Here is a 15808-nt window from a genome sequence, read left to right as displayed (position 1 = left end):
AACAGTAAGGCATCCATGTATCCATCACTTGCTTTCAGACGCTGAATTTACCCGTAACATTCCCCAACATTACTAACAGACTCAAGACAAAAGAAGGAAAGTAAGCCCATTAACCTGAGACACAGGCATCAATATCATTAAATTAATACTCTTCTATGCTTATCGTTGGCAAAATGCTAATTCAAAACTAGAAAGAAAAAGTAATAGAATTTCAATAAATTAATGTGCACTCTATATAATGGGGAAAAAAGTAAAACACTGATCACTAAAACACTACCAAAGAAAAACAGGTGGATTTTGTGAATATAGTAAATTTACATAAAATAGAAAGTTATATGTTTCTAAAAATATAAAACAATAATTTCTACAGTCATACACAACCAGGAACAGTAGTCAATACCTGTGTTCGGACTCAGGGCCAGCTTTTCCATTACAGCACTTTAGTATTCAAAGGCATGTAACTCAACAATGAAAATTCATTCAACAGTAGCAGTTACTAACAAGAAGATCACAAATGGAATTCTTTTTCAAAAACTGATATACAGAGACTTAGAAAACTGTTATATAATTAAAGAACACAAGATTTACACTTAGACTATATTCTGATATCTTAGAGAACAAATTTTCACATTTATCAAAAGACATAACCTGAAAAATTCCTATATGGTAAGATTTTAATAATATTTTGAAACCATACATGAAAAGCTAAAATTCCCTGAATCAATAAGCTAAGATATTAAGTTAGCATTAAGCCTTTTAAAGTTATCTAAGAAGGATGGGTAACAACTACAGTTATGAGATAACGTTAATTAAATTGTAAGTATTGAAAAATACAATGATATTCATCCACTAAAATTACACTTTTCATAGGATCTCCTCTATCTACTTAAAAGAGAAAAACACTAATAAACAGTTGGACAAACTACAAAGGAAACTACAGTCACAGAAGGGGGAAAGTACCCAAAATCCCTTTACTAGAACACATAATGCAGAAAGTTATAATGTGTAATAAACAATATAACATAAAAACTATAAATAGAAATAAAACTCTCACAAAAACTGATATATACTTTTGAGATTAATAATTGGCACACACAAGAACCAATGAATTAGCACACCAAGAACCAAAAGGAAGACATGCAATTCAACTACTAGAAAAAGAAACACCTACTTTAATAACAGATGGCATCTTGGAATTTAGGTTATCATATGTGAAATGCAGACGAGTTCTGAAGGAACATTTGTACAATAAGGGATCCTGGTAAAATTCAATTTTACCACTAGCATTTCGTTTATCCAGACAAACCGTACAGTCAGAAAAATTGATAACCTTTCTCAGCACCAGATCAGTTGCTAAAAGAAAAGGAAAACATTTTAATTAAAAAGGAAAGGGGAAAAAAGGCAACTATTCATTGGTACAAATGGTAATAAAAATAATAGCAGAAATAAGATTAACACAGCATTTAATACATGATGCCAGAACCTATGCAAAGAATTTCTCGTTTATTATTTAAATCCTCCAACAACCTTATGAAATAGGCACAACAGTACCCATTCTAAGTATGAAGAATCAAATAAAATACAAAGAAATGAAGTAGCTTGTCCCCATTTTGCTTGGTGTCTAACTGTAAGTTTAAGAGAAAATTTATGAAAAATTTTGCTACATTTCACTATCTGCAGTGAGATACCAAATAACTTAGATAAAATTCTTGAGAAACCAAATTTAAAAAAACATTCTGAGCAACTGTCATTCGTTTACTATCTCACACCAAAAAAACTTAACAGCTTCTCTAAACCTGCACCCTCAGGTATGGTAGCCACCAGTGATATGTGATTTAAATTTATATATATATATTAAAATTATCTAAAACTAACATTTCAGGTCCTCAGTTACACTAGCCACATTTTAAGTGCTCAACAGTCACATGTGGCTAGTAACTACAATACTAGACTGTAAAAATATAAAACATTTCCAACATCACGGAAAATTCTAGTGGACACCACTGCTCTAAATAACTCATGAAGAAATTACCAAATTACAAACAGTATACAGTTTGTTTTCAAGAGAATAAAAATGAAACAACTGCTGATAAAGCATCAAGCTAAAAAATGAAACCTTTAGCAAATGAGTAGGTTTATTCCTAATAAGCAATTCCTAGGTAAATGTTAGGCCCCAATCTATTTGGTCAGTGATTTTAAGCTAGCAGCTGTGCACATGCTATGGTCATGGGAATCTTCAAAAACAGTAAAATATGCTTGAGTCCATTCTTTAATAAAACTACTTCTGAGTATATTCTAGTGGCAACCTCTAATTCACCTTTTAAATTTTTTTGGATTTAAGTTTTTAAGAAGTAAAAACTAAAGAATGTGCACATGTGTGGAAATAGCCAAGTTTTATCAGCAAATGAATTTTAAATGTTAGTTGAAATAATACCCAAACCTTACATATTATTTCAATTTACATGGAATATAAATAAATGATTTAGTTACTGATATTACATCCATGTACACAAATTAAAGAAATTTTGACAGAACTAGAAATGAAAGAAACCCACTAGATATTTCCTTCCCTCTCTTCATGATAATGTTTTATGGAGTATTTGCTATTAGATAATACACTAAGTCTTTTACATCTGCTACCTTTTAATACTTATATGCCTCTGTTTAAAAGATGTGAAAACTGAGGCACAGTAAGGGGAAACAGTCTAATGTTAGTTTATAAAGAACAGAGCTGTCATTCAAACTCTGGCAACCTTACTCAAGAGTGCACGTGTTTATCTATTACGCTAAAAGAACATAAAATGGTCATATTTCAAGGGTATTCTAGAAAATTATTATTCACTGACAGAGGATATTATCAAGTTTGAAATCAATATTTTTCTTAAACACTAACAGCAACTACCTTTTTTAAACTTTACAAAATGAATTCTAGTTCTGGTACTTTAGTAATGTGCTGCAATTTAATCTGTAAAATGGGCATAATAATTATGTCTGTGTAACTCTGGAGCACTCTAGAAAATGATTTGGCAATATTTTGAAAATGTGAAATTCGCAATCCTTCCATCTAACAAACCCACTCCTCGGTGTATGTCCTTAAGAAATGCTTCTACATGTGCATGAAAAGGTATGCACAAAGATTGCTAACAGGACTGTTTGCAACAGTAAAAATCTGGAAATATCCCAAATGCCCATCATCAGGAGAACAGACAATTGAACTTTGGCATGACTAAGTAGATTATTCACAAGTAAAAATAAGTGCTCTATAATTACATGCAACAATATGGAAAAATATGCAAAGCACAACACTGAAAACAGGAAGTCTTTGAGGTTTTATTCAAACCTCAAACTCCCAACACAGAGCACACTGTTTTTACATTGTTCAAAAATACATGTAATATTTATGTATACATCCACATCTGATACTTTATTGAGGTAAAATTCACACAACACAAAATTAACGATTTCCAGTGACAACAAAGTAGCCTTTAGTACATTGACAATATTACAAATCCATCACCACAATCACTTTTAAAACTTTTTCATCATGTCAGAAAAGGAATTCTGTACCCTAGAGCTATAATTCCTCCAATCCCCTCCTTGACCTCCCACTCCCCAATCCTGAAGCAGTCACTAAACTACTTTCTGTCTACACAGAATTGCCTATTCTGTGCAGTTCATATAAGTGGAATCATACAATATCCACCTTCTGTCTACTTCTTTCACTTAGAACATTTTCAAGGTTCATCCATGTAGTACCATACACCAGTACTTCATTCCTTTTTATAGCACAAGTCTTCTTAAGCAATTAAATGATAAAATTTAATATAGCAGTTAACTCTAGGAGGAAGGAAGGGGATGGGATGGAGAAAAATAGATTGGTGGGAGTAAACTACTGTAAATGTTCTAAATATTCAGAGGTAGTTGCTCATTATAATGTTTATAACAAATATGTTACCTAAATCCCTTTGTAAATATCAACTGTTGCATTAAAAATTAATAAAAGGGGAAATAATAGTACATATCTCAGAGGGTTAAAGGGTTAAAACAAGATAATGTAAAAAGCATAGCACCAGGCCCAGCAGTTAATAAGCACTCACTAAGTGAAAGACACCATTTTTGCTGTTTTTATCACCACCATCATCATGAACTTTCAGGTGGTAGGATACTTGGTTTTCTTAAATCATCACGTTGGTAGTAATAATTCATTTTACAAATGATTCACCCAAAGTTATACACAAAGTTAGTGGCTGAACGAAGATTCAAATGAAGATGCCCTAACTTCCAATCCAAGACTCTCTATAAATCACTGTTATTTCCAAAAGTAATATTGGCATTACTTGTATATTAAAACTATAGGTGAAATTTCTACCCATAAAATGTCAACACATTCAATCAATCCTGCATTATCCACTTCTGCTTGTTTTCTATTTTCCATAGTTTTTTCCTTGTGGCCTTTGTATGGAATATTTTTTCAACAGAAAATGAGAGGGAGGCATTCACAATGTCTCAGAAACAGTGCTTGGGACTTTGCATATACACTGATTTATGCCTCACAACATTATTCTTCATTTTCAAATGTAAAGATCAAGGGGCACCTAGCTGGTTCAGTCGATAGAGCATACAGCTCTTGATCTGAGGGTCTTAAGATCGAGCCCCACATTGAGTGTGGAGCCTACAGAGAAAAAAAAAAGTCAAGACTGAAGCTTGGAGAACAGACAAACATGAGACTATATCCAATTCTGCTGGTTCCTAGCTGTATGCCTAAACTAGGCAAGTTAAGTAACGTTGAGACCAAAATTTCATTTTGCTTTCCTTACAGTAGGACTTAAGATGAGTAAGTGAATATATAAGCAAAGGAATAAGGATATCATGTTACAGAGTGAGAATTTGAGAAGATAAATGTAAATACTAACAGCTCATTTTCTCAGCACTATGTACAAGATACGCATACAGGTGCTTTCAGTGCTCTAATGTATTTAATACAGTAACTCTAAGCAAGCTCTTAGTTACCCCCATTTTACAAAAGGGGAAACTAAGAAATGGTAAAGTAACTCACCCAAGGTCATAGATCTCTACTAAGTGGGACAGCCAGGATCCAAACCCATGTAGTCTAACTTCAGTGCCAGCACTGTTACCAAATACATTCCCTGGCAAGTCATAGATAAAGGGTGCTCACAATACTCTCACTACCTTTTCAAAAAAAAAAAAAAAATGTATACTCCTTACCCTATCAGAACATGTATCAAGAAATATTAGGATTTATTACTATTTCTTCTGACAAAACTAAGATGATCCATAAGTCCCAAATATGCTCTGGAATATACGAACCTAAAACGTGTATCAGTCAGATATATAGTTTTGCCATTACCAAGCAATGCAAAATCAAAGTGTTCCTTTTCCTCCTTCAAATCCATTAAAAAATTTAACTGTTTTTATTATTACAACCCATAGCATTGTAACATATAATACACTTGAAATATGCATGCAGTAAGAAAGAGTAAAACTTAAAAATATTAAAAATTGAGTTCCGGATTTGTTAATCTGAGGGTCTATTAACCTCCTGTAATTGTATGCTAAATTATATTTTATATGTTCATTTTCTAGGCTGAAGGCAAAAAGCTCTCATTAGATTTATCAAAGAGCCAGTTGGCCCAAAACTGGTTTAGAAACCAAAACAACTATTTCAATAATGGAAAAATCTAAACTCTTTTTAGTATTTACTCACCAGAAATATCCATGAATGCACGATCCCATAATTCACCTACTGTATAGCATTCTGCAGAAGTGATATTGACTGAAAGAACAATATCATCTTCAACATATTTTAGTATGAGATTATTTATAACAATATTTACATTATTTACAACTCGTCTAATCAGACTCTGCACATAACCTACAAAATAGGAAAAAAAAAGGATTCAATTAGCCATAAGTCTATCAATAAATAATTATTCTAAAAATGTTACTGAACTTATTAATGTACATGATAGGTGGATATCATTCAGCATATTACACAAAGAGGAAATGAACAGTCAGATAGGTAGACAGGCTTGCACAACTGACACAGCTATTATGTAGCAGATCCACCACCAAAAAAACATAACCAAGTTCTATATGATGAAGTGTTCATATACTAAGAGAAATCACAGAGACTACACCTTTTTAATAACATAATTCTATATCCCATTCAGTGATAATCCTATATTCAGTAGTTTGTCTGGCTTCTGCCTATTTAAGAACATTTTCCCAACTGAAAAAAAAAATTACTACATGCTGATTATTCAATGTATTGAAGAAGAATTGCTTCTTTAAGACTGTTCTTGAGCCAGCTGCCATCTGTTCTTCCTACTTCTAATAGCCATAAATATACTCAAAAGTTAGGCTGGCAGGAGGAAAGATAGGAGAAATATGACCATCATAATGGCTTCAAGTATTTCCACTTACTAATATAAAATAATGAACTAGTGGAAAGGAGAGAATATAAATGAGGAAGAAAATGTAGACAGAATTTAAAGAGGTGAAAAAACACAGTGAATAAGAAAAAAGAAAAGTATTGAAGGAATGAATAGAGAAAACCATAATGAGAACACAAGGAAATAAGAATGAGAAACAAATAAAAAAAAAAATCAAAACAGAACTAGTGAATATTCTTTTTTATCCCTAGCGGCCTAGAATCTCCAAACTTTTAATTTCATGCTTCTGTGGGATACTCCATAATTTCATACGTTTCTCATGCAATAAATTTGAATATAGACACATTAGTGAGGAATTTAATTGAAAATATTAATAAAACAAAACATAAACAGCATTTTTAAAAACACAGGAAGAAATTATTTCACTTGATTTCCCACTATAAAACCTATTTAAAAGCTACTTAAAATGTCAGCTATTTCATGAACTATCTGCTTGTATTCAGAACTTAACTGGACAAAACAGAATCAACTTCTGTCAGCAGCTGATGTTATTAACATCTATACTAACTGCTGAGAGAAAGCCTATTTAAATCTATTCAACCATAACATGTTTGCAAAAACCTACTCCTTCATTCATTCCCAAAGGATACAAATAGGAAAGAAATGTAAAACAACTAAGATCAAGTTTTCCTCATATATGGAAACTATTATCAGCTTTTAGAGTGTCAATATGCTACAATATGTCAATATGCTACAAAATTAACATACACAGTATCAATAAATTGTAAGGTATAAATATTTTTATAAGAGTAAATGCTAAAATAATGCTTAACAAATTAAGCTTCTAAAAGAAATTTTAAATATCAAAAGTTTCAATCTTGGAATGTATATTCCCGCATGCTATTACTACTCAACACAGATGTTAAAAATAAAAATAAAAATGAACATCCTGTTTCTAAGAAGTCAAGAACATGACTAATATTGGTTTTCCTATTTCTGAAAAACGTGTCATCAATAAGGAATTTATAAAAACCTCTTAAGAGTTCAGGAGTATTTATTACCTTCAAAAGAAAAACTCTCAAAGACAGAACTGGAGAAAATAGATAATGCAAGAGAATAGAAACATAATACTGTAAATGTATTTGAACAGACAGAACACTAATGATAGATTTTCATCTATTTTTTAACATCTTCCCTCAGTTTCTCATTATAAAACTAGCATACACGTTGAGATGGATAAGCCAATTCACCAAAGATAAACAATAAACATCTAAAAAGAACTACTCCCAGAGACTATATTTCCTTATTAAAAATATAACACCAAAGTAACAGTAACTAATGGAAAAAATGATACACTATTTCCCTAATCCCACATATAACTTAGCTTTAAGTGAGCTAAAGAAGAGTCTCAAACAGCAGGTCTACTAGCTCTCATCACTGAATATTTAGGGACTCCCTCAGAGTATATCCGTTCAGATGACGTAACAATAATCCAGGTCTTTTCCACAAGCATCTAAAAATGTAAGGTCACTCTGGGAACAGAACCTCCAGATGTCATACTGGATGCCTCTAAAACAACACCCTGTTAGTAATCAACCTTTCCAGAAATTCCTACTATTATCCAACTCTCTCCCACCCACAAATCCCATTCCTCCAGACACATACATCTATGCTCACAGGACCAAATAAAACACTATGAACTTTCACTGACTTCGCTCATGCTCTTCTCTGGTTTAGAATATTCTTTGTCCATTCTCCCTACTCATTATAGGCCCAGGATAAATGTCCTCTCCCCTACATCCTCTTCTCCAATGTCCTCCAAAACCTACACAATATTAAGACCATCTCTACCACTTTCCTTAGGCTTAAGTTATTACTGCCATTTGTGTATGATTAGATATAATTATTTTCTCTGTTAAACTATGAAATCCTAAAGAACAAAGACTAGATTTTATTTATTTATTTATTTATTTATCTATCTATCTATCTATCTATCTATCTACCTACCTACCTACCTACCTACCTACCTACCTACCTAATACTATTAAATGACATGTAACAATTTTGGTTACAAAGACAACAGCTATAATCTAGCCTGTTTTCACTGGGAAGTCAAGTTGCTGAAACTCAGAAATTGCATGGTTGATGACGTGGTTACCGTACCTAAAAACATTTTCGTGTACAATTTGAGGGTTGTGAAGCATCATGTAGGCAACTTATGTTCAAATTACTACAGGTAAAGTTCTTTTTAACATTCTTGACTTTTTCTTTAATTTCAAAGAGAGCACAAGAGAGGCAGAGGGGGAAAGAGAGAATCTTAAGCAGGCTCCACACTCAGCATGGAGTCTGATGAGGGGGGCTATGATCCTGGGATCATGACCTGAGCCAAAATCAAGCGTGATGTTCAACCAACTACCCCATTTATGCACCCCAGTACTTCCCATTTTTGACAGGTAGATGCTGATTTGTATTATTTTCCTATTCAAGAGCCACCCATCCTTCAAGGTTGTACAAAAAATGACTACTGGCAACACCAAACTGTTCTCAAAAAGTATCTCTAGATCTATGTAAATGTTCAAACTTCAAAATTATAAACACAGCCATAACTTTGCCCTAGAAAATTCTAAGACCAGAAATTCAGCTCTACCATGAAAGAACTTTAACATGGTTCCCAGGCAGGATAAGGCTGCCAGAAAAGAGTCCTCAAATAACCATATGAGTCAAACTTTAAATAAAATGATTTACCATTATCCAGCTGGATTCTCAAATTATCCCTTTTTTTTCCCCCTTTGGTAAGATTAACTTTAACTGCTCTGCCTCCCAGTAATTGCCCAACAAGTTCAGTTACTTCCTAAGCAACTCCTTTACGGTGATTTATGTCGGCATAAAAGAGGATACTAGTCCTCCTGTTAGGTAAGGCAGGAAATCACTTGTTAATCCAAAAGCTACCTTAAAGTTAAAATAGAATACAGCTCTGTTTTATGCTTCTAAAAATAGTATTTCTTCAGTTATTTTTATGTTTTACAGTCTATGCTCCCAAAAATAGAACAATTTTCGCAATTCTGACTATAAGGGTAAATTCTAATAAAGGCTCTAAAGGATCTTTAAAAGTCTGAGAACTGTTTTGAGTAGATTCAACTTAGCCAATAATTTTTTATCTGTGATATCAACAACTGACAAAAGCTTTAAATTCATCATAAACAAGCTCTTTCTTAAAAGAAAAAGATGTGTAACAAGACTTAACCATTAAACCTAAAACCGATTATTCTTTGCCAGGATACTGGTGGAGAATATTTAATACAATGAGCTGAGCTCATATAGGAATTTTTTAAGGGATATGCAGTCAGAAATTTGGAGAAGTAAAATGACTGCCCATTTAATAAATACCAACAAGATAGGGTTTAATTTACATTTTAATTCGCCAAGGATTTTTCCCAAGGAGTTAATTAGTAGGCAAAAATTTAGAAAGTTCTGGGGCGCCTGGGTGGCTCAGTCAGTTGAGCAACTGACTTCGGCTCAGGTCACAATCTCACGATTTCTGGGTTCAAGCCCCATATTGGGCTCTGTGCTGACAGCTCGGGATCCTGGACCCTGCTTCTGATTCTGTGTCTCCCTCTCTCTCTATGCCCCTCGCCTGCTGATGCTCTGACTCTGTCAAAAATAAATAAATGTTAAAAACTAGAAAGTTCTGGAGGAAATTCAAGGGGAAGATGGCAGCAGAGGAGGGCACTGGGCTCACCACATCCTGCTGACCACATAGATTGCACCCACATCTGCCTAAATAACCCAGAAAACCACCAGAAGACTAGCAGAACAGATTCTCCAGAGCCAAGTAGACGAGAGGCCCCCAGAAGAGGGTAGGAAGGGTAGGGAGGCTGTGTGCACTACCCGGACTGACGGGAGGGAGCCGGGGCGGTGGAGTGGCAGCCCGCCGGGCAAGGCAGAGCCCCTGAGTCTGGCTTGCAAAAGCGGAGGGGTCAGACAGAGTGAGTTCTGACAGCTAGCGGAACTTAATATCTGGAATGCTATAAGTCAACAGCTCTGCTCCGAGAGCGGGAGGGTTAGAGGACAGTCGGAGGGAGAGTTGTTGAGTCCCAGAAGACACGGCTCAGCTTGGCGGGGAACAAAGGCGCTCGCCAGCGCCATCTCCCTCGCCCATCCCCCAGCCAAAATCCCAAAGGGAACCAGTTCCCGACAGAGAACTTGCTTGCACCACGCAAACACCCAAAACTGTACTTCTGCAGATCCATCCCTCCGACAGGTCGGCCTCCCTTCCGGTGCAGCAGGGCCCCTCCCAAAGCAGACCACCGAAGGCAAAGCTAGCTGCGTCTGCCCCTCCCGACACTGTGCACCTTGTCAATCCACCCCAGCTAATACGCCATTACCCATCGAACCAGCACCACAAGCCTGGCAGTATGCAAGTAGCCCAGACAGGGGCCACACCACTCCACAGTGAGACCTGCCCCTAGGAGAGAAGGTACACACCAGTCTGACTGGCCCTGGCAGTGGGCTGGGGGAAGATATCAGGTCTGACTGCGGCCCCACTCACCAACGCAAGTCACTCCAGACAGCACAGGGGAAGAGCCCTGCAGTTCCCCGCCACCCCCGGGACTACCCAAAATGACGAAACAGAGGAATTCTCCTCAAAAGAAACTCCAGGGAGTAGCGACAGCTAACGAACTGATCAAAAGTGATTTAAGCAATGTACAGAAAATGAATTTAAAATAATAGTCATAAAATTAATCGCTGGGCTTGAAAAAAGTATAGAGGACAGCAGAGAATCTATTACTACAGAGATCAAGGGACTGACTAACAGTCAGGAGGAGCTAAAAACTGCTATAAATGAGCTGCAAAATAAAATGGATGTGACCACAGCTCGGATTGAAGAGGCAGAGGAGAGAAAAGGTGAGTGAGAAGATAAAATTATGGAAAAAGAGGAAGCTGAGAAAAAGAGAGATTAAAAAAATCCAGGACTATGAGGGGAAAATTAGAGAACTAAGTGACACAATTAAGCGTAATAACATAGGCATAACTGGGATCCCAGAGGAGGAAGAGAGAGGGAAAGGTGCTGAAGGGGTACTTGAAGAAATAATAGCTGAGAACTTCCTGGATCTGGGGAAGGAAAAAGGCATTGAAATCCAAGAGGCACAGAGAACTCCCTTCAGACGTAACTTGAATCGATCTTCTGCATGACATATCATAGTCAAACTGGCAAAATACAAGGATAAAGAGAAAATTCTGAAAGCAGCAAGGGATAAACATGCTCTAACATATAAAAGGAGACCAATAAGACTCGTGACCGATCTCTCTTCTGAAACTTGGCAGGCCAGAAAGGAATGGCAGGAAATCTTCAATGTGATGAACAGAAAAAATATGCAGCTGAGAATCCTTTATGCAGCAAGTCTGTCATTTAGAATCGAAGGAGAGATAAAGGTCTTCCCAAACAAACAAAAACTGAAGGAATTCATCACCACTAAATCAGCCCTACAAGAGATCCTAAGGGGGATCCTGTGAGACAAGGTACCAGAGACATCACTACAAGCATGAAACCTACAGATATCACAATGACTCTAAACCCATATCTGTCTATAATAACACTGAACATCAATGGACTAAATGCTCCAACCAAAAGACACAGGGTATCAGAATGGATAAAAAAACAAGACCCATCTATTTGCTGTCTACAAGAGACTCATTTTAGACCTGAGGACACCTTCAGATTGAAAGTGAGGGGATGGAGAACTATCTATCATGCTACTGGAAGTCAAAAGAAAGCTGGAGTAGCCATACTTATATCAGACTAACTAGACTTTAAATTAAAGGCTGTAACAAGAGATGAAGAAGGGCATTATATAATAATTACAGGGTCTATCCATCAGGAAGAGCTAGCAATTATAAAGGTCTATGTGCCGAATATGGGAGCCCCAAATATATAAAACAACTAATCACAAACATAACCAACCTTACTGATAAGAATGTGGTAATTGCAGGGGACTTTAATACCCCACTTATGGCAATGGACAGATCATCTAGACACAGGATCAATAAAGAAACAAGGGCCCTGAATGATACATTTGGATCAGATGGACTTGACAGATATATTTATAACTCTGTATCCCAAAGCAACAGAATATACTTTCTTCTCGAGTGCACATGGAACATTCTCCAAGATAGATCACATACTGGGTCACAAAACAGCCCTTCATAACTATACAAGAATTGAGATCATACCATGCACACTTTCAGACCAAAATGCTATGAAACTTGAAATCAACCACAGGAAAAACTCTGGAAAACTTCCAAAAGCATGGAAATTAAAAAACACCCTATTAAAGAATGAATGAGTCAACCAGGCAATTAGAGAAGAAATTAAGAAATATATGGAAACAAACGAAAATGAAAATACAACAATCCAAACACTTTGGGATGCCATGAAGGCAGTCCTAAGAGGAAAATACATTGCAATCCAGGCCTATCTCAAGAAACAAGAAAAAATCCCAAATACAAAATCTAACAGCACACCTAAAGGAAATAGAAGCAGAGCAGCAAAGACACCCCAAACCCAGCAGAAGAAGAGAAATAATAAAGATCAGAGCAGAAATAAACAATATACAATCTAAAAAAACTGTAGAGCAGATCAATGAAACCAAGAGTTGGTTTTTTGAAAAAATAAACAAATTGATAAACCTCTAGCCAGGCTTCTCAAGAAGAAAAGGGAGAGGACTCAAATAGATAATATCATGAATGAAAATGGAATTATTACAACCAATCCCTCAGAAATACAAGAACTTATCAGGGAATACTATGAAAAATTATATGCCAACAAACAGGAAAACCTGGAAGAAATGGACAAATTCCTAAATGCCCACATGCTTCCAAAACTCAAACAGGAAGAAATAGAAAACTTGAACAGACCCATAACTAGCAAAGAAATTGAATCAGTTATCAACAATCTCCCAACAAATAAGAGTCCAGGTCCGGATGGCTTCCCTGGGGAATTCTACCAGAAATTTAAAGCAGAAGTAATACCTATCCTTCTCAAGCTGTTCCAAAAAATAGAAAGGGAAGGAAAACTTCCAGACTCATTCTATGAAGCCAGCATTACTTTCATTCCTAAACCAGAGACCCAGCAAAAGAAGAGGACTACAGGCCAATATCCCTGATTAATATGGATGCAAAAATTCTCAATAAGATACTAGCATACCGAATTCAACAGTATATGAAAAGAATTATTCACCATGACCTAGTGGGATTCATTCCTGGGCTGCAGGACTGGTTCAACATTCGCAAATCAATGTCATACATCACGTTAATAAAAGAAAAGAACCATAGGATCCTGTCAATCGATGCAGAAAAGGCCTTTGACAAAATTCAGCATCCTTTCTTAATAAAAACCCTCAACAAAGTCGGGATAGAAGGAACATACTTAAACATCATAAAAGCCATTTATGAAAAGCCCACAGCTAACATCATCCTCAATGGGGAAAAACTGAGAGCTTTCCCCGAGTTCAGGAACACGACAGGGATGTCCACTCTCACCGCTGTTGTTTAACATAGTGTTGGAAGTGCTAGCATCAGCAATCGGACAACAGAAGGAAATCAAAGGCATCCAAATTGGCAAAGATGAAGTCAAGCTTTCACTTTTTGCAGATGACATGATATTATACATGGAAAATCCGATAGACTCCACCACAAGTCTGCTAGAACTCATACATGAATCCTCAGAGTCGCAGGACAGAAAATCAATGTACAGAAATCAGTTGCGTTCTCATACACTAGTAATGAGGCACCAGAAAGACAAATAAAGAAACTGATTCCATTCACAATTGCACCAAGAAGCATAAAATACCTAGGAATAAATCTAACCAAAGATGTAAAAGATCTGTATGCTGAAAACTTTAGAAAGCTTATGAAGGAAATTGAAGAAGATATAAAGAAATGGAAAAACATTCTGTGCTCATGGATTGGAAGAATAAATATTGTTAAAATGTCAATACTACCCAAAGCTATCTACACATTCAATGCAATCCCAATCAAAATTGCACCAGCGTTCTTCTCGAAGCTAGAACAAGCAATTCTAAAGTTTGTATGGAACCACAAAAGACCCTGAATAGCAAAAGTAATTTTGAAAAAGACGACCAAAGCAGGAAGCATCACAATCCCAGACTTTAGCCTCTACTACAAAGCCTAATCATCAAGACAGCATGGTATTGGCACAAAGACATATAAACTAATGGAATAGAATAGAAACCCCAGAACTAGACCCACAAAAGTATGGCCAACTGATCTTTGACAAAGCAGGAAAGAATATCCAAAGGAAAAAAGACAGTCTCTTTAATAAATGGTGCTGGGAGAGCTGGACAGCAACACGCAGAAGAATGAAACTAAATCACTTTCTTACACCATTCACAAAACTAAACTCAAAATGGATAAAGGACCTGAATGTGAGACAGGAAACTATCAAAACCCTAGAGGAGAAAGTAGGAAAAAAATCTCTCTGACCTCAGCCGCAGCAATTTCTTACTCGACACATCTCCAAAGGCAAGGGAATTAAAAGCAAAAATGAACTATTGGGACCTCATGAAGATAAAAAGCTTCTGCACTGCAAAGGAAACAATCAACAAAACTAAAAGGCAACCAACGGAATGGGAAAAGATATTTGCAAATGACATCAGACAAAAGGCTAGTATCCAAAATCTATAAAGAGCTCACCAAACTCCACACCCGGAAAATAAATAATCCAGTGAAGAAATGGGCAGAAGACATGAATAGACACTTCTCTAAAGAAGACATCCAGATGGCCAACAGGCACATGAAAAGATGCTCAGCGTCGCTCCTCATCAGGGAAACACAAATCAAAACCACACTCAGATACCACCTCACGCCAGTCAGAGTGGCTAAAATGAACAAATCAGGAGACTATAGATGCTGGAGAGTATGTGGAGATATGGGAACCCTCTTGCACTGTTGGTGGGAATGCAAACTGGTGCAGCCGCTCTGGAAAACAGTGTGGAGTATCCTCAAAAAATTAAAAATAGACCTACCCTATGACCCAGCAGTAGCACTGCTAGGAATTTACCCAAGGGATACAGGAGTGCTGATGCATAGGGGCACTTGTACCTCAATGTTTATAGCACTTTCAACAATAGCCAAATTATGGAAAGAGCCTAAATGTCCATCAACTGATGAATGGATAAAGAAATGGTTTATATACACAATGGAATACTACGTGGCAATGAGAAAGAATAAAATATGGCCTTTTGTAGCAACGTGGATGGAACTGGAGAGTGTGATACTAAGTGAAATAAGTCATACAGAGAAAGACAGATACCATATGTTTTCACTCCTATGTGGATCCTGAGAAACTTAACAGAAGACCATGGGGGGGGGGGGGG

The 15808-nt window shown here is 36.2% G+C and overlaps 1 protein-coding gene across 10 annotated transcripts in view; it reads right to left on the bottom strand.

The window, feature by feature from the left end:
- VPS13B (vacuolar protein sorting 13 homolog B) overlaps positions 1–15808 on the bottom strand; it is a 795663-nt gene that overhangs the window by 711283 nt on the left and 68572 nt on the right. For all 10 annotated transcript variants that reach the window (XR_005796430.1, XM_040494097.1, XM_040494098.1 and 7 more), the window contains 2 exons: positions 5726–5893; positions 1172–1353 (listed from right to left, as the gene is read on the bottom strand). Coding sequence is in view for 9 of the 10 variants with exons in the window: in XM_040494097.1 (XP_040350031.1) it covers positions 1172–1353; positions 5726–5893 (350 nt within the window). In the remaining variant the exon portion in view is untranslated. The remainder of the gene's footprint in view (positions 1–1171; positions 1354–5725; positions 5894–15808) is intronic.

This window comes from Herpailurus yagouaroundi, unplaced genomic scaffold (assembly GCF_014898765.1).
Source record: "Herpailurus yagouaroundi ecotype Mexico unplaced genomic scaffold, PumYag 186, whole genome shotgun sequence".
Taxonomy (NCBI): Eukaryota; Metazoa; Chordata; class Mammalia; order Carnivora; family Felidae; genus Herpailurus; species Herpailurus yagouaroundi.
This window is presented reverse-complemented; position numbering and strand designations above follow the sequence as displayed.